Genomic DNA, 23654 nt, shown 5'->3' with positions numbered 1-23654 from the left:
ACCCAGCTATATGCAAATCAGTCCTGACACTGCTCCAATAGGAACAATCAGCCAAAACTGCCAAGCCAGGTACTCTCTGACCCGGAACACAAGCAACCCAAGACCAGTTTCATCCAGGTTGGAGATTTTCAGTCAGGTGTAAATCACAGTGAGCAAGGAACCCATACCTGGGCATACCCTTTACCACTTAGGTCATCACATCAAACATACAAAAGATGATGGTAGGATACTTTCAATAAGTATATCCACTAGCAATTGCTTGGGGTAGCATTTCAACACACCGTTCTTGTGCTGACCATGCAACCTCAGATTAGACTCAGCTATATGCAAATCAGTCTTGACCCAGCTCCAACAGGAACAATCCAGCCCAAACTGAAAAACCAGGTCCTCTTTGAACCACAGCACAAGCCTGTTAGGAAATTAGGTGTATTATATGGTGTGGTTGTGTGACCTCACCTTGTAATACACTGACCAATCCCTTAAAGTCCAATATGTTTCACCAGTAAAACCCTTAGGTGAACCTTGGGTAGCTGTGGCACTAAGCAGCAAGTCTTAAAAGAGTAACAAGTGCTAAGCCAAAATGGACAATCTAACTAACATTGTCTGCAATCTTTTAAGTAAGCACGGCAATATACCAACTTTAATATCAGGAGACTTCAACACCAATTTCCACTGCAACTCCTTAGTGGACATAGGGATCGATCCTCCAATGGTCCCCGCACATTTTGCTCCACAGTCAACTCCCACTGGAAACAGATCATCGTAACTGGGGGAGTACGAGGTTAAACAGCTCAGTAGTGGTAGTGTAGGATTCACCGTGCTGAATGGGCATCTTCATACGGATATTCCCCCTGCATGGAACTGTTCAGACGGTGGAACACATTCCTTTCTGGACTTCACTCTAGGGAGCAGAGAGGTACTTCCCATGATCAAAAGCTACCACATCGCATCACAAGCCGAGAGCTACCACTGACCACAAATTATAACACTATCAGCTACTACCCCATGCCATCAGGAACTCGCCCATATCCACTCAGAATGTCAAATAGAAAATTTAAAGCGTATAAAATGGACGGGGCCGCTGCTCTACCCAAGAAGGAAAAATGTAGAGCTCTATTACCCCTATCACAGGAGGCAGACACTCTGGTCATCAGCAGCTGGGCCAGCTTCATAAACCAGCTATTTGAAGGCTATAATAAATCTAAGTATTTTAACTCAAACTGCGACCATGGCGACTTCAGCAGTTACCGCCCCATTTCCCTGCTTCCCTGGGTGAGCAAAATCCTTGAGAAGCACATCAATATTCATCTGATGGATTTTCTCGAGAATAACCAGCTGCTAGATGCCACCCAAACGGGCTTTCGACCTAGACATGGGACGGAGACCGCCCTATTAGCGGTCACCGAGGAAGCTAGAAGGATTTTATATTGAGGGTGATCAGTGGCAGTGGTCCTCCTCGATCTGAGTGCAGCATTCGACACGGTCAATCACGATGTGCTGCTCCGCCGCCTTTCCGACGTCTGAATCTCAGGTGGGGCAATACTCTGGCTCAAATCCTTTCTGAGCAATAGGTCCTTTCAGATTTTTGAGGGAGACATGGTCTCCCGCAGAAAACCTCTGAGCTGCGGGGTGCCGCAGGGCTCCTCTTTAAGCCCTGCATTATTTAACATCTATATGAGACCATTGGCTGAGGTCGTCCGTTCGTTTGGTATTAAGATCATCTCATACGCGGACGACACTCGGCTAGTGGTCTCCCTGGCCCAGGAGGATGGCCAATCAGCCCAAATGGGGTTAATGAAATGTTTGGAGGAAGTAAAAAGCTGGATGACGACATCCTTTCTTAAGCTTAACGGGGATAAAACTGAGCTGATGTTCCTGGGCCCCACTGTGCCAACGCACTTCGACTCCTTCTGGCCTCCATGCCTAGGTATCCCTCCTGCACCCAAGGACAATATAAAAAGCTTGGGGGTATGGCTGGACAAAGCCTTAACTTTTAACTCCCAGGCCACGAAGCTCTCAGCAACGTGTTTTGGCCTCCTGAGGATGCTGAAAAAAGTACTTCCACTCTTACCTATGGAGGCCAAGCAAGTTGCTATCCAAGGCCTGATCCAGTCTCGGCTGGATTTTAGTAACGTTCTGTACCTCGGCGCGCCCGACTACACATTGCGCAAGTTGCAGATAGTCCAAAACTGCGCGGCTCGCACATTGCTCCAGTTGCCACGAAGACTGTCAGCCAAACCTGGGCTGAGCAGCCTGTACTGACTCCCGGTCCGGCAAAGAATTGCCTTCAAGGCAATGTGCATATCTCATCAATCCTTCTGGCACAAAGGACCGGCAATCAGCCGCCAACTAATCACACAGTACCAACCTAGAAAATACCTTTGTTCTTGCCAGGCCTTCCTAGCCACAGTTCCCAGAATTAAAAGAATGAGAGCTGGTGGCAGGATGTTCTCCTATAATGCTGCCAAAATGTGGAACACCCTTCCCCTCCAAATTAGGTCCAACTCTCATCTGTCATCCTTTCGCAAACAACTAAAGACTTTTCTTTTTAACGCTCACAACTAATTCCCTGGTTGATCGCCTCTGACAATGCGGCCCCACTCTCTAGTTAGCGCTTGGACGCCTCAGGGCAGCAATCGCGCTTTATAAGTTTACGTTTCATTTCATTTCATTTCATTTCATGCCTTGGCAAAGTCAATGAAATTGAACACTTAAAAACTTTTTTCAAAAAAAACCTAGGGAAGTGTATATGCGGTCGGTTACAAGTACTAGGGGCGACAAATCCAGCAGGGAGCTAGTCAGGGGTACCAGCAAGGTCCCCAAGAATAGTTACCTTCAAAGGAGAAGCAGGTCTTCAGCAGTTCAAGGCATTTTATAAGTGTTGCAATGGATTCCTATGGAGTGGTCCTGATGCAAGGGATGAAGGATGCTGAAGATGCTCAAAGGATGCAGTGGATGTGACGTAGTTCTTTCTGCTTTTTTTCCTCAGCCCACAAAGTTGATAAGGGGATCCTGGTTGCAGGGTGAACGTCCCACAAAGTACTCTCCTGTCTAGCCAAAGTCCAGTCGCCATAGGATTACTGGTTGCCCTCCCACCTGGTGACCCCTTCCTGTGGAGTGTGGCATTTGACTATCCAAAGATGCCCCATTCTGCCAACTCCCAAGATGGCAAGACTTCTTTCTATGTGTTCGGACCTCACTAGCCCACCCCCGATGTGTGGCTACCTCAGTGCGTCACACTCCTGTGGAAACTAATTTGGCAACTGGTTTTCCCTGTCTGTTCCCGTGCCAGCCTGTCTACCTCAACGGTGGGGCAGCCCCCCCCCCCCCTGGTGTTACACACCTGCACTTTAAACATGACTTCATCTTTGAAGCCGAACTCTAGGGGCAAACACTCAAGTTACATCCTGCAGGAGGGAGGTGACACCTCCTTGGCATGCAATCTCTTATTGTTCTCCTTACTGAGAGTCATTGGCACGTTTCTCCAGGAGGGCAGAAAGCAGTCTCATGGAGCAGGCTCCATGTGTGCCTGGGAAGGCACAGGAGTTTTAAAGGTGACAAAGTGGCAGCTTCACTAAAGCGGCACACTGCAACACGTTACATTAATTTTGACTTGAGATACAAGTCTGGCTTAATGTAACAAGTTGTTTGATATCTGGAGTGCCTAATTTGGTCGCACCGTTCAGGAGTTAGCACAGCTGAGGGGTCATTGTGTAACCCTCTACTCATTAATTGGGCAACCAAGTCTTTCCACAGTAAAAACTGTTATTTCTTTTTATTGTTCTTTCAGAACATGGAAAGTACATGTCCTGCCATTGTCATATGTTGCACCCTCCCTTTAGGGCTCAGTAAGCCTGCTAGAGGGGTGACTTATATACATGTCTAGGAGAAGTGGTGGCTTTGCCATTGCTTTCAATGGCAAAGTCAGGCTAGCAATGCACGACTGCTCTACCAGTCTGCAGTGGCAGGCTTCAGGACTTGTTTTACTTGGGGGACCTCCAGGATGGCACAAACAGTGCTTCAAGCCCTGAGGTAGCCCTCTAATTTACTTGCCCTGGGTACCAGGGTACCATTTACTTGGGATTCACAGCTGAGTTAGGCATTTCCAATTGGGTACAGCCAATTTAACATACACTTTAGGGTCAGGGCACTGGGATGGATGTCTGATTAGCATGCCTCAGTGCACTCTCCTAATCCTAAAACCCGCAGCATCAGTCGAAAAACTTGGGGCTGGCCATACAAAAAGAGACATTATCCCGAGTGATTGCCAGCGGTCAGACAAATTGCAAGCATTTCTCCCATCTATTGTGTTTGATGTACCGTCATAAGTGGCAAGGGTATGGCCAGACATTGGTCCCATGCTTAATGTGCCACTGGAACCAAGCTCTAAGAGAATGATGAGCCTAATAAGTTTGAAAGGGCTTTTGGTTTGCTTGTGTTCCTATTGGAGCTGGTTCAAGACTGATTTGCACGTGGCTGTGCTCAAACTGAGTTGTCATGGTGGGCAAAAGAACAATGGGTCAGAATGCTACTCCTAGTGATTGGCAGTGGTTAGACAAATTGCAAGCATTCCTCCCATCACTTTTTGTGTGTTTGACCCTCCTTAAAAAACCGGGCATATCACAGGTTGTCTAAGTTGCCTCTGGTCATTTTGGGGGACTAGTCATCATGCAAAGGAAGCAAAATGCATCACATTGGCAGCATTTAGATTTTTCCAAATGTGTTTTAAAGAGCATGTGATGACCAACTTAAATGAATGATATGTATGTCCTGCTCCTGCAAACACTGATAATTTAAGGTAACTACCACAAACTAAACTATGATTTTTAAAACACCCAACAAACGTCCAAACAATCAAAATTCAAATGAACAACATCCCTGTGTCCCTGATAGGCAGTTCCAAATATTTAAAATAAGAGCACCTTCTGCACATCAGCTAAGCTTTAGATAGAGAGCCCACATCTGTTGTTGATTACCAATCGGTGTCTTAAAATGAGGCAGTTAAGTTATTTCTTGACATTGTGAATCGATATAAGGTGGCTGACGATTTTCACTGAAAAGACGGAAATTGAGTTGTGCAATTTGGGATTTACCTCAGAGGAAGCTGGAGACAGTGTGTAAAAAAACCACATGAATTCACTCCTTTAACTCGGGTGGACAATCATATATGCTCTCTGCCCACTGTCTGGCAATGTGCCTTCAAGTGGCCGCGATGGTCAAGACTAAAAGGGTTGTTTAGGGTTTGACTGATACAGGTCATCCACCAAATATTGGTCAAATTACTGTCCACCCTATGGGACATCTGCTAATTAAGTTGCTGTCCCATACCTGCCACCCCTAAATAAACCATGAGGTTTTGTCTTTGTATGAATGAATGAATGAGTACAGATTTGTATAGCGCTGGCTACCCGGGGGCATCCCAGCGCTTTAGACCCATCTCAGACAAATCACTCAGCAGAACAGGAAGGTCTTCAGCCGCTTTCTAAACTGTAAATGATTAGGCTCAAGCCGCAGGTAATCGGGCAGCTGATTCCAACTTTTTGCTGCCTGTACTGCAAAACATCGGCCCCCTGTACGAGATCGCTTGATCCTCGGGACAGAGAGCAAATTGCGGTGGTTGGATCTAAGAGCTCTGGGCCCTTGATGGTGCCTCAGAAGAGGGCACAGAATGGCAGGGCCCTTGTTGATTATTGGTTTGTGGGCCATACACATGGCCTTAAACTGGATCCTTTCCTGAACAGGTAACTAGTGTAGAGCCCGGATGGCCGTCTTCGCCGAGCTGTGTCTAGGGACATCCATAAGCATTCGGGCTGAGCAGTTCTGGACTGACTGGAGTATCTTAATGGTCCCTAATGGTGCCCCCAAGTAGACCGCGTTCGCATAGTCAAGCCGCGAGAGGATCAGGGACTGAACCAGGATCCGTCTTGCCTCGAACGGAAGAAGGGTCAGGACCTTCCGTAGGATCTTCAGAAAGCCGTAACAGGTAGCGGCGACCTTACAGGCTTGAACTTGAAAACTAAAGGTGGGATCAAGCCACACCCCCAGACTTTTCATTTGCTCCTTCGGGAGAGGGGGTGGACCCAAACATATGGGCCACCAAGCGTCAAGATTGATGGGGGCCTTATATCCCAGTATCATAATCTCTGGTTTTGAACCGTTAAGTTTCAGAAAAGAGGCGTCCATCCAATCGAGGACCTTGGTGAGACACGGGGAAAGGTTATTGACCCCGGAATCCACAGCTTATGCCCTAGCCAGGGAAACCACCAACTGCATATCGTCGGCGTAGGTGACCAATTGGATTCCCCAGGGAAGGACCTCATTAGCCAGGGGCCTCATATAGATATTAAATAGGGTCGGGCTCAAAGAGGATCCCTGGGGAACGCCGTAATGCAGTGGGAATTGTTCGGATGCTGCTTCCTCCTCGAAAACTGCAAAGGATCTGTTAGCAAGGAAGGACCGAAACCAATTAAGGGCGGTACCCACAATGCCAACCTCCCGCAACCGCTGGAGAAGGAGTGTGTGGTTTACAGTATCGAAGGCTGCGTTGAGGTCCAAAAGGACCACCGCAGCGCAGCCTCCTCCATCCACAATTTTCCTTGCCTCCTCCACTACTGCGATGTGATGTCAGTAATGGGTTTCTGTCTATTTATCTCGGTTCCGTATAAACAATCATTGGGTCATGCCTTTATATCACTCAGTGAAACAGTGAAGGTATCGGATCCTACATCTGACCAGCCCGGATCTCAACAAGAGGAAAAACAGAACAAGGTGGCTGGACAGGATTATTCACAAAACCATTCCCCAGTCACACAGCCAATATGTACCGTGTGACCACTGGATTTATATTCCAAACAAATTTATTTTCTTTTTCACATAATTTCCACACACTATTTAAGAAAAACAGGCACAAACAGAACCACTGTCAGATCAAAAGGTTCATATATACAGTATCTACAAACATACACACTTACAAAATTGCAACAGTGAATTAAGCAAAGTTAATTGAACACACCAACAAAAACATTAGAATATATAATGGTCCAATTGAATTGCAATTATATACAGTGAAAAAAATACATAAACAAAGAACAAGCACCAGTCCTAGGAACTAAAAAACCAAGAGACAAGCGGGTTTGAGAACGAAAAACCAAGCCTGCCTGTCTACAAGAGCCTGTGGTGTGATGTTTCTATGGGGTTGCAACACTAGGGTCCAAAATTGTGATGTGATTTATATCCTAGCGGCACCCTTTATTGTTGCCACAGGGTGGTAGTGTTGACGCGTTTCGAACCTGGATGTTCTAGGTTCTCTTCAGGACAGGGACTGGGGGAAAGATTCTGCACGGGGGCACAAAGATTGCCGTAGTGTAGGTATAGTGTAGTTCGCAGTCAACCCTGCAGTATATGCAGAACAGGACTGAGGGCGTGTGCCTTCGGAGAGCGTTCAGGTATGGAGGCAGCTCACAATTATGGCGCAGTAATGAAGGACTGAATCTTAGACGCGCAGAGCAGGGAGCGCTCGGACACTGAACCCAATTCAGGCCGGCAGGCGGAGTTAGCTCGTTGTTTAAATGAATTTTTCAGCCTTCAGTCAATCGGTAAGGTTCGAATCAATCGCTCTCTCCAAAAAACATGTAGTCTGTAGGACCACCGCAGCGCAGCCTCCTCCATCCACAATTTTCCTTGCCTCCTCCACTACTGCGATGTGATGTCAGTAATGGGTTTCTGTCTATTCATCTCGGTTCCATATAAACAATCATTGGGTCATGCCTTTATATCACTCACACATTAAACATGGCTACGCTCTGTATGCAAAACTAATTTTGGGTTTCACCAGAAAGCTCCTAATTAATATAGTATGCAGTAGTGTGGATGCTTCATAGCGTAATCTCTACTGTGTGCAATGTACATTAGGCATTGGAAGGCCCCACATTCTAGAGTGTAGCCCTCAGGGTGTGCGAGCCCACCACCTGACCTAAGATTCATGTTGAGAGCCTGATTTAGAGGTCAGTGCAAACACAACATTTGTCAGAAAAATCGGTGGCAGTGTGTACTGCAACATGACTGACATATATATATATATATAAATACCAATCTAATAGTCCTTGAAACTGGTGAGAAATCTATGCCTGATGTTCAGATGCTGTTTGCACTATAGAATGGCAGCAAATTATAACTCTGCCCCAAATTGAGAGTGCTAAGTTCTCCACAAAATATGTACATTTTGTGTCAAAAACGTTTTCCAGAAACCTGGTGTGAACAAACTTATGCCAAAAGATAAACAAACTATGATACCTTCTTTGCCAGATGTATTACTCACCACACATAGCATTTGTTTAGGTATGTGGGCTTAGCGCTCTCAAGAAAACACTTTTCCTGTTCCACCCAAAACATTGACTATAAGGGTTAGGCCTCAGCTTATCCGATCACAGTGTTTACAGGTAGAATATAGACCCACTTCCAGGAAGCAACAAACCAAAGCATGGTGACAGTTTCTAACCTAGCAGAGGTAAGGGGGTTGTATATAGTGCAGTTTGGTATACTATGTACTTTGCAGATAATATCTGATTACAGGAATTAGAATTTGTAGACATGGGAATGTGCTGTTGGGACATTAGTTAACAATAGACAGAAAATATTTGGGTGCATTCATAGTTCACAAATCTTCATTTTGTGTCGCAAAGAGATGCGTGTGCCCACGAATGCTCAACGTATCCTATCAACAGCATAGCAGCACCCCATGAAAGCTTCTGTGCCTGGTCCAAGATGGTGGAGGGTGAAAGATGTCTGCTCTAATGTTGGGGAAGAGGCCATCTGGAAAAAGGTATGAAATTAAAGGCAGGACATTTCTCCATATAAGGCATTTTTCATGTATTTGCATATATTCCCCAGAATTCTGTCAGCAGATATTGCCCACTTAGGTCAAATTTATACTGCTGTACCAAATACAGTAGATTTTTCACTGTCTGGCGTGAGGTATTTTGAAGGCAACATATTTTTAAACAGTGCAGCTTGATTTCTCTTGTCATTTATTTATTTATTTCTACTGAGTTGAATTAAGCCGGTCTCGCTGGGAGGAAGAGGGTTGAACTTACTTTAATAATCATCCCGATATCCGTTCTAACCATTCGACCTCTTCATTCAAAAAACAAGTCAATGGGCTACTCCTGAATAAACAGCTGCAACAATTGACCTGAAGACAACATAATTATCATTTATGTCTTAAAGACAACTGGGGTATATCTTTCGTTGAGGCAACTTTTGCTGCAATTTTTGTTCACACTACATGTTCCACATGTTTGGTTTGCGCTTTCTGTAACTGTGCTGGTTAACTACAAATGTTTATTATGCTTTCTTTTTACTGCCCAATCTTATCCTTATTCTGTGGTACAGCGCTCTGATGCCATTACTTGTGCTATATAAAACCTTTCAAACAAATAAATAAATAAATACTTTAATGTCTAAAGCAACGCCCGCTAATTATATTCAGAGGTGAGAGAAAATTAGGAACATCACAACCACACACTCAGATAATGATCATTAAAAAGACAGTCAAGCAGCAGTTTAAGGCTTTTGGCAACAGGGAAAAGATTTCCAGTAAAAGGAAACTCACGATAAAACAGATGCCGTAATTTTCCACAATATCATCATGCTCATAATCTAGAAGATCCTGCAAAGAACTGAAAAACAAAACAAAGGAAAACACAAACATTCTGTTATCGGAGCTGTAAATTGTGCGTCGTATGTGTGCTCTTTTGTCATTCTGTACGTAAAGTTAAAAAAGTATTGAGGCTGAACAGCTAAACATAATTCACCTTCCCTTATAGTTTGGAACAAGATTGCTGTCCAGCACCTTTTCAGCACAGAATCTCAATTGAAGAGTCGGGGAGCCCCACACCACTATAGAAACTGACATTGTGGGGAGTGGGTGTGGCAACATCGTGGCAACAAAGTATGACCTAGTTCTCTCCGACCATGATTGTCCCAGGCATTAATAACGACAAACACAGGAGCAGGCTTCACTGGGCCCATAAACATTTCATGAAATCTGTACTGGAAAAAAGATGCTCACAGAGGGGTCTGAATCCCACTTTGCGAGGGCATTCCGTTGCCAGCATCATTAATCTGTTGTGCTCCACTTGCTCAGGATATGCTTCATACTCTTTCATCTTCAGTAGATTTTGGATTTGGACACAGAAACACTGTGTTTCTGTGTTCATTGCTCGCCATAACAATATGCATTTTTTTACTGAATAATAGCGAAAGGAGTTTGCGTCATTAACAATAACGAACAAGTTACTTACCTTCGGTAACGATGTATCTGTAAGAGACATACATTGGTTATAGATTCTTTACCTTAGAATTACCCCCAGGCGTCCGACTGGATCGAGACATTTTTTCTTAAAAGTACCCCTGTGTGTCAGTAGGTGGCATCGGTCGACTCAACATCCGTCGTCGGCGTCGGGGTCGCCGGAATGACGCCTGGTGTCTACTTAGGTAAGGAATCTATAACTAATGGTCTCTTTCAGATAATTTTACATAATGTTATGGCACTGTCTAAGGAGAACCTAGAAGTATAAGTGGTTTATAATTAAAAGTCATGTGAACACAACTCTACCTATTTTATTTCACTATTAATCTTAAGTCTAGATGTGGTTTGAATGTTTTGTAATGTGACTTCCCTAATAGCTCTGGATCTTACCATACCTGCCTTGGCTGGGTCTTTCCCTTCCTGAGCCGATCATGGATGATTCTGGTTGCCAGTAACAAAGTGTTCAAAGGTTTGGCTTGTAAAATAAAAAAAACATTCGTCCTTGGCTGGCTATATTGACAGGGAGCTCCATCGTCAGTTACATCTTTGTGGATGCAAGGAATGTGAAATGACTGGACACACTCAACTGATTAATGATGAAGGCCTAGTGTGTACAAGCCCCAAGTGCACAATATGAAATAATGAAAACCTAATATGAGGCAACAAATGCATTTGGATCAAAGTAAGGGTAATATCATTCCATTTGTTCACATTAAGGGGCTGCCGAGTGACTGAATTCTGGGAACTGTGAAGGCTCCTAATATGGTAAAATAGTCTCAGCCATCGAAAGATGAAATTATGGCATTAAATTAACATTAAATACAGAAATCCAAAATGGTGACAACAGGTTAACAGCGCGCTCACGAGAAGATAGTTAGCTAAAATCCAACTACTACAAGCAGTTTATAAAGTCATTTGCAATTTGAACAATCTCACACACCAAAAATTGAATAATCTGTTAAAAAATGGAAAGCATGACAGGTCACTAACTAGTCCCTACAAAGGCGATTTTCTGTAATCATCATAACGTACTAGGGCTTACATACTCCTATTCATTGAGTGACTCCATCCCCAGACACAATCATAGCCAGTTTCCAAGGAGTTTAACCGCTAGCATATCACCTCTGTAGGCAAGTAGGGTGAATGTGAATCTAGAAAAGGTGGTAAAAGATGAACTACATTTAACGGAAAGGATGTTTTTTTCACCAGTCATGGATAGTTTATAGATATACATCCAGATGGTGGGTGTAAAGGTGCATCCTCATTGGAATAAGACTGCTTGCCCACCTTGAAATGTCTGTTTTAATGTTGAGTTCTCTGCAGTGCTCTGTGCAGAAGCTTTGCAAGGACTTCTATGCAAATAGGACACATTACAACGCGTGTCATTACAACACATTTTTTACAATGCAAAATCCATTACAAAGCATGTCATTACAACGCATAATCCATTACAACGCAAATTACTATTCTAACTCCGCTAGGGCGTTACTTTGGGGAATGCGTTGTAATGGCATGCATTGTAATAATATGCGTTGTAATGGATTTTGCGTTGCAAAAAATTTGTTGTAATGAAACGCGTTGTAACGCATGCGTTGTAAACAATGTTTCCCCTTCTATGCGGCTGTATTGCAGATATCCACCTATGGTGTGCTACCTATAAACACAGAAGTTGCAGCCTTTCCTTAAGTGGACAAGTCTACCCTGGTGATTGCCTGTTTCGGTATGCAATTTAAATGCACTCCATCAGCCTTCTATTAAAATGTAATATCTTCTTGAATTTTCTCTGTTGAGAATGACTTTATAAGACGTGGAGTTGGGTAGCACATCTAAAGGATCTTATCCTATGAATGTAGTACAATTCAAAGGTCTTTTCACAATGAGTGTGTGCTGAGCTCTCTCTGTGCGGGACTCTAACCTTTTTTTTGACTTAACAGTACTCAAATGCCCTTTATGCATAATATCAAAAATCCTTTGTCTGAGAACCTGGTGTGGTACCACCTTATCCCCTTTCAATAAGAACCCCAGACAATTCATCCTTAAGTTCCCAGAACTTCCTACAGTCTTCACCCTGTTTATTCTTACTAGGCCATCCTTGCAAAACATATTTCATCATTACACTCAACACCTCATCTTCCTCGTAACCGGACAACCATTCTTCCTTCGAAATGGCTTCACACTCAATGGGCCCGATTCACAGAACTAATTTAAGACAAAATCCTAAACTTACTACATATTGAGCTTGCTTTTATGACAATTGTCGAATAAAGCTGACTTGACTTAAAAAACTTACTACCATTTACTCATTTTGGTATTCAGAGAAGGCACTTACTCATCAATGAGTAAGTGCCCTCTGTGAGTACCAAAATGGTAGTAAGTTTAGGATTTTGTCTTAAGTTAGTTCTGTGAATCGGGCCCACAGTCCACAACAGCAACACTATACTCACCCCATTCATTGGAAATCTGTTTGATAGTTGGCAACAGAGACCTACTCAAATAATCTGCTACCATGTTCTTATAACGAAGCAAATATTCAACTTCCTAAGTATAATTCAACAACCTCATTCCGGCTATGAGGGGAGTCACTTTTGCAGAACTGCCCATACTCAAACCGTTGACCAACAGCTTGTGATCTGTGCAGAAAGTGAAACTTGAGCCCCACAAGTACTGCCTAATTTTCTCAGTCGTCCACACACGCATCAATTCTTTCTCGATAACAGAGTATTTCTCCTCAGTAGGTGACAGTGAACATGAAGCAAATTACACTGTGCTCTCAACACCATCACTTGAGACTTGTGACAAAACAGCTCCTTAACCCTTACCACTGGCATCAGTGGCCATATAGAATGGGCGCTATGATCATGCCCTAGTAAGGGAACAGCAGTACAATATATATATATATATATATATATATATATATATATATATATATATTTAACCACATCGCTGCTGCACATTTTCCCCTCCGGTGCTGAAGAATTCAGATTTACATCATTTTATGACGAGCTCAGCTCGTCATCAGCACAGCTCCACTGTGCCTCATGACGAGCTGAGCTCGTCATGAGCATGGAAAGGGTTAACATATTTTATTAGGTTTAGAAAGTACCACGTGGGCAAGAGACCAATATTATCCACAGGAAGACAAATTATTAAAGGGTTACCAGATGTGGAAATATCAATGGGTACAATTTGTATACATAACAAAAACACTGAAACTGCACACAGACTTTCCCACTCCACCCACATAGGCAAGCAAAGTTCCATACCTCTGTACACCCAAAACACATAAAAGAGTACATTGTGGTCTGCAAACCTCCCATAGGGCTACTGTTACGGGATTGTGATGGAGAGGAGGAAGATCAATGTACTGGTATGTGGCCCATCAAGACCATATTTTTCTATATGTTTGGGAGTCACCCATGCACATATAGACCCATGCATTTGTCTAGTTCTCTATGCCACTTTCCTATTGTTGGTGGAGAAGTACCCTTCCATAACTGATCAATATCCTGGCGATTGTGAGGGTGAGAAAGAGAAGGTGCTGCTTATATCGGTTCCCACCTATGTCTTCAGTACTATGAAGAAAATACAGTCAGGGATCTTGCGGGAGGTCCCAGGACAGCACCTCTTTAAGGCAGGTCGATACCTACGCCAGAAGGGCTGAAGAGTCTCACAGCTCCACACTGTATGGAGAAATGTCCCCTCCTCCCTGCCACATCGTAAGCACTGGTGGGATGCCACCACTCCCATCCTCCAAAGACGAAGACAAGTGTAATACACACAATGCACATTTTTAAACTGAATAAGGTGGTATCTGGAAGCGACCGCTGCACCGCGAGGACTAGCTATCGCCTCCGCCCAGTCTTCATAGGTCAGGTCTGGAATGTTGTCCTGCCACGCCCTCCCTTCTTTTATGTAGGGTCGTATTGGAGTGCGTCCTCAGTGTCTGGTATATCAGTCTTATTTTGTATGAACCTAGATCACTCATAAGAAGGCGGCCTTCTAGCGGATGGAATTCAGGAAGATCAATAATGTCTACAAGCAAGGGAGTCAAAGCATGACGTAGTTGGAGGTACCTATAGAACTGGGTTTTATGGAGATGGAACTCCTTCTGCAGTCGCTGAAATGATTTGAGGACTGCATCCCGCATATGTCCCCCAAAGTGGAAATCTTTATCCGGTCAAATTGGCGGAACCCTTTCAGTGCGGCCACCTGACGTTAATAATTACAAAAAAGTGGAACCTCCATGGGAAATTGCGCAGCTCCGTCGTATGCAAATTTGTACATGACAGCTTTTGAAGAAGAAATATATATAATAAAGAGGAGTGGAAGACCAATATGGAATTGTATGTCCGTTTCATAGACGATATATTCGTCATATGGAAAGGTACGAGAGAAACATTGCAGAATCAAGTAGAAGCGTTTAACTCAATTGAGGACAGAATTCAATTCACGTGGGAAATACAAGATGAACTGATTCATTTCCTGGATGTGGAAATTACAAGGAAACCTACAGGTTTTGCCACTAACCTTTACAGAAAACCTATAGATAGAAATAACTTTTTGAGATATGAGAGTCACCACCCTCCATCATTAAAACAGCACCTTCCCTACTCGCAACTGCTAAGGGTAAAACGAGTGGTCTCGGAACCGGAACAACAAGAAAAACAAACAAAAATCATGACACGGCAGTTCAAAAATAAAGGTTACCCAGACCAAGCATTAGAACAGGCAATTCTCAGAAGCAACAACAAAACTAGAGAAGAATTACTTAAACCAACTTCACGGAAAACCGACAATCGGATAACGTGTGTCAGCAAATATGTATACATAAGCACTCAGTTTAAAACTATCATAAAGAGACATTGGGCTATATTGAAAGTGGAACCAGATTTCAACAACATATTTGCCTCTGAACCTTTGTTTGCGTATACAAGAGCCAAGAATCTAGGCGAAATCCTGAAACAACCGATGGATAAAAATTGTCTGTAACATACAAAGGCACAGTACCATGTACAAATTGTAGAAATTGCCATAATATTATCAGAGGCAATCAAATCACACACCCGATGAAAGGCCATAAGATCCATTTGAAAGTAAACGCAACATGTGATACGACAAACATCATTTATATGTTAAAGTGCCCATGTGGCTCTGTCTACGTGGGACAAACAGAAAGGAAGTTGAAAACGAGACTGAATGAGCACAAAAGCAACATCAGGACAAAGATGATGAAATCTACTATCACAGCCCACTTTCTAGATGCCAAACATCATATAATCCAACTGAGAGCATGCATATTGGAAGTGGTACAAAAACAAGCATTTACAATGCAATGGTCTCGGCATCATTAAAGGTGGAGCTATTGGCATTGCTCATGACATTTCTTTTTTTTCTTTAAATCATAAATAAATGGCATTGTCATTTAAATTGCCAATCCACACCACTCTGCACTCAACAGCACACACCACTCTGCACTCAACAGCACACACCACTCTGCACTCAACAGCACACACCACTCTGCACCTGCAGTCACTACTCTGCACTCACTACTCTGCATTCCGCACTCTGCACTCACTACTCTGCACTCACTACTCTGCACTCACTACTCACTACTCTGCACTCTACACTCACTACTCACTACTCACTACTCTGCACTCACTACTCTGCACTCACTACTCTGCACTCACTACTCACTACTCTGCACTCACTACTCTACACTCACTACTCACTACTCTGCACTCTACACTCACTACTCACTACTCACTACTCTGCACTCTACACTCACTACTCACTACTCTGCACTCACTACTCACTACTCACTACTTTGCACTCTACACTCACTACTCACTACTCACTACTCTGCACTCACTACTCTGCACTCTACACTCACTACTCACTACTCTGCACTCTGCATTCACTACTCTGCACTCTACACTCACTACTCTGCACTCACTACTCTGCACTCACTACTTTGCACTCTACACTCACTACTCTGCACTCTACACTCACTACTCTGCACTCTACACTCACTACTCTGCACTCTACACTCACTACTCTGCACTCTACACTCACTACTCACTACTCTGCACTCTACACTCACTACTCACTACTCTGCACTCTAAACTCACTACTCACTACTCTGCACTCTACACTCACTACTCACTACTCACTACTCTGCACTCACTACTCTGCACTCACTACTCACTACTCTGCACTCTACACTCACTACTCACTACTCTGCACTCACTACTCTGCACTCACTACTCACTACTCTGCACTCACTACTCTACACTCACTACTCACTACTCTGCACTCTACACTCACTACTCACTACTCTGCACTCTACACTCACTACTCTGCACTCACTACTTACTACTCTGCACTCTACCCTCACTACTCACTACTCACTACTCTGCACTCTACACTCACTACTCTGCACTCTACACTCACTACTCACTACTCTGCACTCACTACTCTGCATTCACTACTCACTACTCACTACTCTGCACTCACTACTCTACACTCACTACTCTGCACTCACTACTCACTACTCTGCACTCACTACTCTGCACTCAATACTCTACACTCACTACTCTACACTCACTACTCTGCACTCTACACTCACTACTCTGCACTCTACACTCACTACTCTGCACTCTACACTCACTACTCACTACTCTGCACTCTACACTCACTACTCACTACTCACTACTCTGCACTCTAAACTCACTACTCACTACTCTGCACTCTACACTCACTACTCACTACTCACTACTCTGCACTCACTACTCTGCACTCACTACTCTGCACTCACTACTCACTACTCTGCACTCTACACTCACTACTCACTACTCTGCACTCACTACTCTGCACTCACTACTCACTACTCTGCACTCACTACTCTACACTCACTACTCACTACTCTGCACTCTACACTCACTACTCACTACTCTGCACTCTACACTCACTACTCTGCACTCACTACTCTGCACTCACTACTCTGCACTCACTACTTACTACTCTGCACTCTACACTCACTACTCACTACTCACTACTCTGCACTCTACACTCACTACTCTGCACTCTACACTCACTACTCACTACTCTGCACTCACTACTCTGCATTCACTACTCACTACTCACTACTCTGCACTCACTACTCTACACTCACTACTCTGCACTCACTACTCACTACTCTGCACTCACTACTCTGCACTCAATACTCTACACTCACTACTCTACACTCACTACTCACTACTCACTACTCTGCACTCTACACTCACTACTCTGCACTCTACACTCACTACTCACTACTCTGCACTCTCTACTCACTACTCTGCACTCACTACTCACTACTCACTACTCTGCACTCACTACTCTGCACTCACTACTCACTACTCACTACTCTGCACTCACTACTCTGCACTCACTACTCTACACTCACTACTCACTACTCTGCACTCTAGACTCTACACTCACTACTCACTACACACTACTCTGCACTCACTACTCTGCACTCACTACTCTGCACTCACTACTCACTACTCTGCACTCACTACTCTACACTCACTACTCACGACTCTGTACTCTACATTTACTACTCACTACTCACTACTCTGCACTCACTACTCTGCACTCACTACTCACTACTCACTACTCTGCACTCACTACTCTGCACTCACTACTCTACACTCACTACTCACTACTCTGCACTCTACACTCACTACTCACTACTCTGCACTCACTACTCTGCACTCACTACTCACTACTCTGCACTCACTACTCTGCACTCACTACTCTGCACTCACTACTCACTACTCTGCACTCTACACTCACTACTCACTACTCTGCACTCACTACTCACTACTCTGCACTCTACACTCACTACTCACTACTCTGCACTCACTACTCTGCACTCACTACTCTGCACTCTACACTCACTACTCACTACTCTGCACTCACTACTCTGCACTCACTACTCATTACTCACTACTCTGCACTCTACACTCACTACTCTGCACTCACTACCCTGCACTCACTACTCACTACTCTGCACTCACTACTCTGCACTCACTTCTCTACACTCACTACTCACTACTCTGCACTCTACACTCACTACTCTGCACTCTACACTCACTACTCTACACTCACTACTCTGCACTCTACACTCACTACTCACTACTCTACACTCACTACTCTGCACTCTACACTCACTACTCTGCACTCTACACTCACTACTCTGCACTCTACACTCACTACTCACTACTCTGCACTCTAAACTCACTACTCACTACTCTGCACTCTACACTCACTACTCACTACTCACTACTCTGCACTCACTACTCTGCACTCACTACTCTGCACTCACTACTCTGCACTCACTACTCACTACTTTGCACTCTACACGCACTACTCACTACTCTGCACTCACTACTCTGCACTCACTACTCACTACTCTGCACTCACTACTCTACACTCACTACTCACTACTCTGCACTCTACACTCACTACTCACTACTCACTACTCTGCACTCTACACTCACTACTCTGCACTCACTACTCTGCACTCACTACTCTGCACTCACTACTCACTACTCTGCACTCTACACTCACTACTCACTACTCTGCACTCTACACTCACTACTCTGCACTCTACACTCACTACTCACTACTCACTACTCTGCACTCACTACTCTGCATTCACTACTCACTACTCACTACTCTGCACTCACTACTCTACACTCACTACTCTGCACTCACTACTCACTACTCACTACTCTGCACTCACTACTCTGCACTCAATACTCTACACTCACTACTCTACACTCACTACTCACTACTCACTACTCTGCACTCTACACTCACTACTCTGCACTCTACACTCACTACTCACTACTCTGCACTCACTACTCACTACTCACTACTCTGCACTCACTACTCTGCATTCACTACTCACTACTCACTACTCTGCACTCACTACTCTACACTCACTACTCTGCACTCACTACTCACTACTCTGCACTCACTACTCTGCACTCAATACTCTACACTCACTACTCTACACTCACTACTCACTACTCTGCACTCTACACTCACTACTCTGCACTCTACACTCACTACTCACCACTCTGCACTCACTACTCACTACTCTGCACTCACTACTCACTACTCACTACTCTGCACTCACTACTCTGCACTCACTACTCTGCACTCACTACTCTGCACTCACTACTCTACACTCACTACTCACTACTCTGCACTCTAGACTCTACACTCACTACTCACTGCTCACTACTCTGCACTCACTACTCTGCACTCACTACTCACTACTCACTACTCTGCACTCACTACTCTACACTCACTACTCACTACTCACGACTCTGTACTCTACATTTACTACTCACTACTCACTACTCTGCACTCACTACTCTGCACTCACTACTCACTACTCACTACTCTGCACTCACTACTCTGCACTCACTACTCTACACTCACTACTCACTACTCTGCACTCTACACTCACTACTCACTACTGCACTCACTACTCTGCACTCACTACTCACTACTCACAACTCTGCACTCACTACTCTGCACTCACTACTCTGCACTCACTACTCACTACTCACTACTCTGCACTCTACACTCACTACTCACTACTCTGCACTCTACACTCACTACTCACTACTCTGCACTCACTACTCTGCACTCACTACTCTGCACTCTACACTCACTACTCACTACTCTGCACTCACTACTCTGCACTCACTACTCATTACTCACTACTCTGCACTCTACACTCACTACTCACTACTCTGCACTCACTACCCTGCACTCACTACTCACTACTCACTACTCTGCACTCACTACTCTGCACTCACTTCTCTACACTCACTACTCACTACTCACTACTCTGCACTCTACACTCACTACTCACTACTCTGCACTCACTACTCACTACTCTGCACTCTACACTCACTACTCACTACTCACTACTCTGCACTCACTACTCTGCACTCTACACTCACTACTCACTACTCTGCACTCTGCATTCACTACTCTGCACTCTACACTCACTACTCTGCACTCACTACTCTGCACTCTACACTCACTACTCTGCACTCTACACTCACTACTCACTACTCTGCACTCTACACTCACTACTCTGCACTCACTACTCTGCACTCACTACTCACTACTCTGCACTCTACACTCACTACTCTGCACTTTACACTCACTACTCACTACTCTGCACTCACTACTCTGCACTCACTACTCTGCACTCACTACTCACTACTCTGCACTCACTACTCTACACTCACTACTCTGCACTCACTACTCACTACTCTGCACTCACTACTCACTACTCTGCACTCACTACTCTGCACTCACTACTCTGCACTCACTACTCTGCACTCTACACTCACTACTCTGCACTCTACACTCACTACTCACTACTCTGCACTCACTACTCACTACTCTGCACTCACTACTCACTACTCTGCACTCACTACTCTGCACTCACTACTCACTACTCACTACTCTGCACTCACTACTCTACACTCACTACTCACTACTCTGCACTCTACACTCACTACTCACTACTCTGCACTCACTACTCACTACTCTGCACTCACTACTCTACACTCACTACTCACAACTCTGTACTCTACACTCACTACTCACTACTCTGCACTCACTACTCTGCACTCACTACTCACTACTCTGCACTCACTACTCTGCACTCACTACTCTACACTCACTACTCACTACTCTGCACTCTACACTCACTACTCACTACTCACTACTCTGCACTCACTACTCTGCACTCACTACTCACTACTCACTACTCTGCACTCACTTCTCTGCACTCACTACTTTGCACTCACTACTCACTACTCACTACTCTGCACTCTACACTCACTACTCACTACTCTGCACTCTACACTCACTACTCACTACTCACTACTCTGCACTCACTACTCTGCACTCTACACTCACTACTCTGCACTCACTACTCTGCACTCACTACTCTGCACTCACTACTCTGCACTCTACACTCACTACTCACTACTCTGCACTCACTACTCTGCACTCACTACTCACTACTCTGCACTCACTTCTCTACACTCACTACTCACTACTCACTACACTCTACACTCACTACTCTGCACTCACTACTCACTACTCTGCACTCTACACTCACTACTCACTACTCACTACTCTGCACTCACTACTCTGCACTCACTACTCTGCACTCACTACTCTGCACTCACTACTCTGCACTCTACACTCACTACTCACTACTCTGCACTCTACACTCACTACTCTGCACTCACTACTCTGCACTCACTACTCTGCACTTTACACTCACTACTCTGCACTCTACACTAACTACTCTGCACTTTACACTCACTACTCACTACTCTGCACTCTACGATCACTACTCTGCACTCACTACTCTGCACTCTACACTCACTACTCTGCACTCTACACTCACTACTCTGCACTCACTACTCTGCTCTCACTACTCTGCACTCACTACTCTGCACTCTGCACTCACTACTCTGCACTCTACACTCACTACTCTGCACTCTACACTCACTACTCTGCACTCTACACTCACAACTCTGCACTCACTACTCTGCACTCACTACTCTGCACTCTGCACTCACTACTCTGCCCTCTACACTCACTACTCTGCACTCTACACTCACTACTCGCTACTCTGCACTCTACACTCACTACTCTGCACTCACTACTCTGCACTCTACACTCACTACTCACTACTCTGCACTCTACACTCACTACTCACTACTCTGCACTCTACACTCACTACTCACTACTCACTACTCCGCACTCTACACTCACTACTCACTACTCTGCACTCACTACTCTGCACTCACTACTCTGCACTCTGCACTCTACACTCACTACTCACTACTCTGCACTCACTACTCTGCACTCACTACTCTGCACTCACTACTCTGCACTCTGCACTCACTACTCTGCACTCTACACTCACTACTCTGCACTCTACACTCACTACTCACTACTCTGCACTCTACACTCACTACTCTGCACTCTACACTCACTACTCACTACTCTGCACTCTACACTCACTACTCACTACTCTGCACTCACTACTCACTACTCTGCACTCTACACTCACTACTCACTACTCACTACTCTGCACTCACTACTCTGCACTCACTACTCTGCACTCTGCACTCACTACTCTGCACTCTGCACTCACTAGTCTGCACACTCACTACTCTGCACTCACTACTCTGCACTCACTACTCTGCACTCACTGCTCTGCACTCACTACTCACACTCTGCACTCACTACTCTGCACTCACTACTCTGCACTCACTACTCTGCACTCTGCATTCACACTCTGCACACTCAATCTGCACTCACTACTTCACACTCTGCACTCTGCGCACTCTGCACTCACACTCTGCTCACTCACTCTGCTCACTCACTACTTCACACTCTGCACTCTGGGCACTCTGAACTGTGCGCACTCTGCACTCACACTATAATATTCCTTATGCAGAATTCCTCTAAAGTATAAGCAGCTTGGGTTTTTCCTATAAGCGCCAAAGAGTCAATGATAGGAAAAGAGGGCAGAGAGTGCTAACCCCATCTCCCCACCCACAGACAACCAAAAATTATCTTCTGCGTTGCTTTGTTCTAATAAATAATGAATAAGGAATTTAAAGTATATGTATGGGCGAGTGGTAGGTGATCTATCGTATTCAATATATTTTAACACAATTGGTGTTCATGGTTACCTTTACAAACGTGAGATGAAGATGATGCTCAGTTTTTAGTTATATAAGGATATTTTGTCGAGTACATTCAAGTTCAACCCACTGGCTGTAAGCAACAAGCTGAGGATCAACGGGCGCGAAACAGCGTGGCGGGCGTGCACGAGACCAGCGTGGGCATGCACATCAGCTGAAGATCGCCTGAGAAGACACCGAGTCTGCCTGCTGCCATGACTGACCCGCTGCGAGGGAAAGAGCCCGGTGAGTGGGGGTAGAGGGGGGGCGGCAGAGAGGGAGTGGGCAGAAAGGGAGGGTGGGTGTGTGTGTGTGTGTGTGTGTGTGTGTGCGTGCGTGCGTGCGTGAGTGCTTCCGTGAGTGTGAATGTGGAGCAAAAGATGTGCACGGCTCCAGGAGGCTCGGCGTGCGCGTCCACGATGTGCAATCGGCGCTCGTGCACCACTCTGTCTCCGTTGAGAGCGAACTCCGTGACAATAGGTTTCGAAGCCGAGACCTAAAAAGAAGGGACTGACAATAGAAAAACCTTCCCAAAAGAGAAAATTATTGGATATATC

The 23654-nt window shown here is 44.8% G+C and overlaps 1 protein-coding gene across 2 annotated transcripts in view; it reads right to left on the bottom strand.

The window, feature by feature from the left end:
• Window positions 1-23654, bottom strand: part of LOC147727539 (E3 ISG15--protein ligase HERC5-like) — a 324404-nt gene that overhangs the window by 59964 nt on the left and 240786 nt on the right. For both annotated transcript variants that reach the window (XM_086961610.1, XM_086961611.1), the window contains one exon: window positions 9611-9677. In XM_086961610.1, the coding sequence (XP_086817736.1) occupies window positions 9611-9677 (67 nt within the window). The remainder of the gene's footprint in view (window positions 1-9610; window positions 9678-23654) is intronic.

The sequence above is a fragment of the Lissotriton vulgaris genome, chromosome 3_1 (assembly GCF_964263255.1).
Source record: "Lissotriton vulgaris chromosome 3_1, aLisVul1.2, whole genome shotgun sequence".
In the NCBI taxonomy this organism is placed as follows: domain Eukaryota; kingdom Metazoa; phylum Chordata; class Amphibia; order Caudata; family Salamandridae; genus Lissotriton; species Lissotriton vulgaris.
Note: the sequence above shows the minus strand (reverse complement) of the source record. Positions and strands in the feature narration are given on the sequence as shown.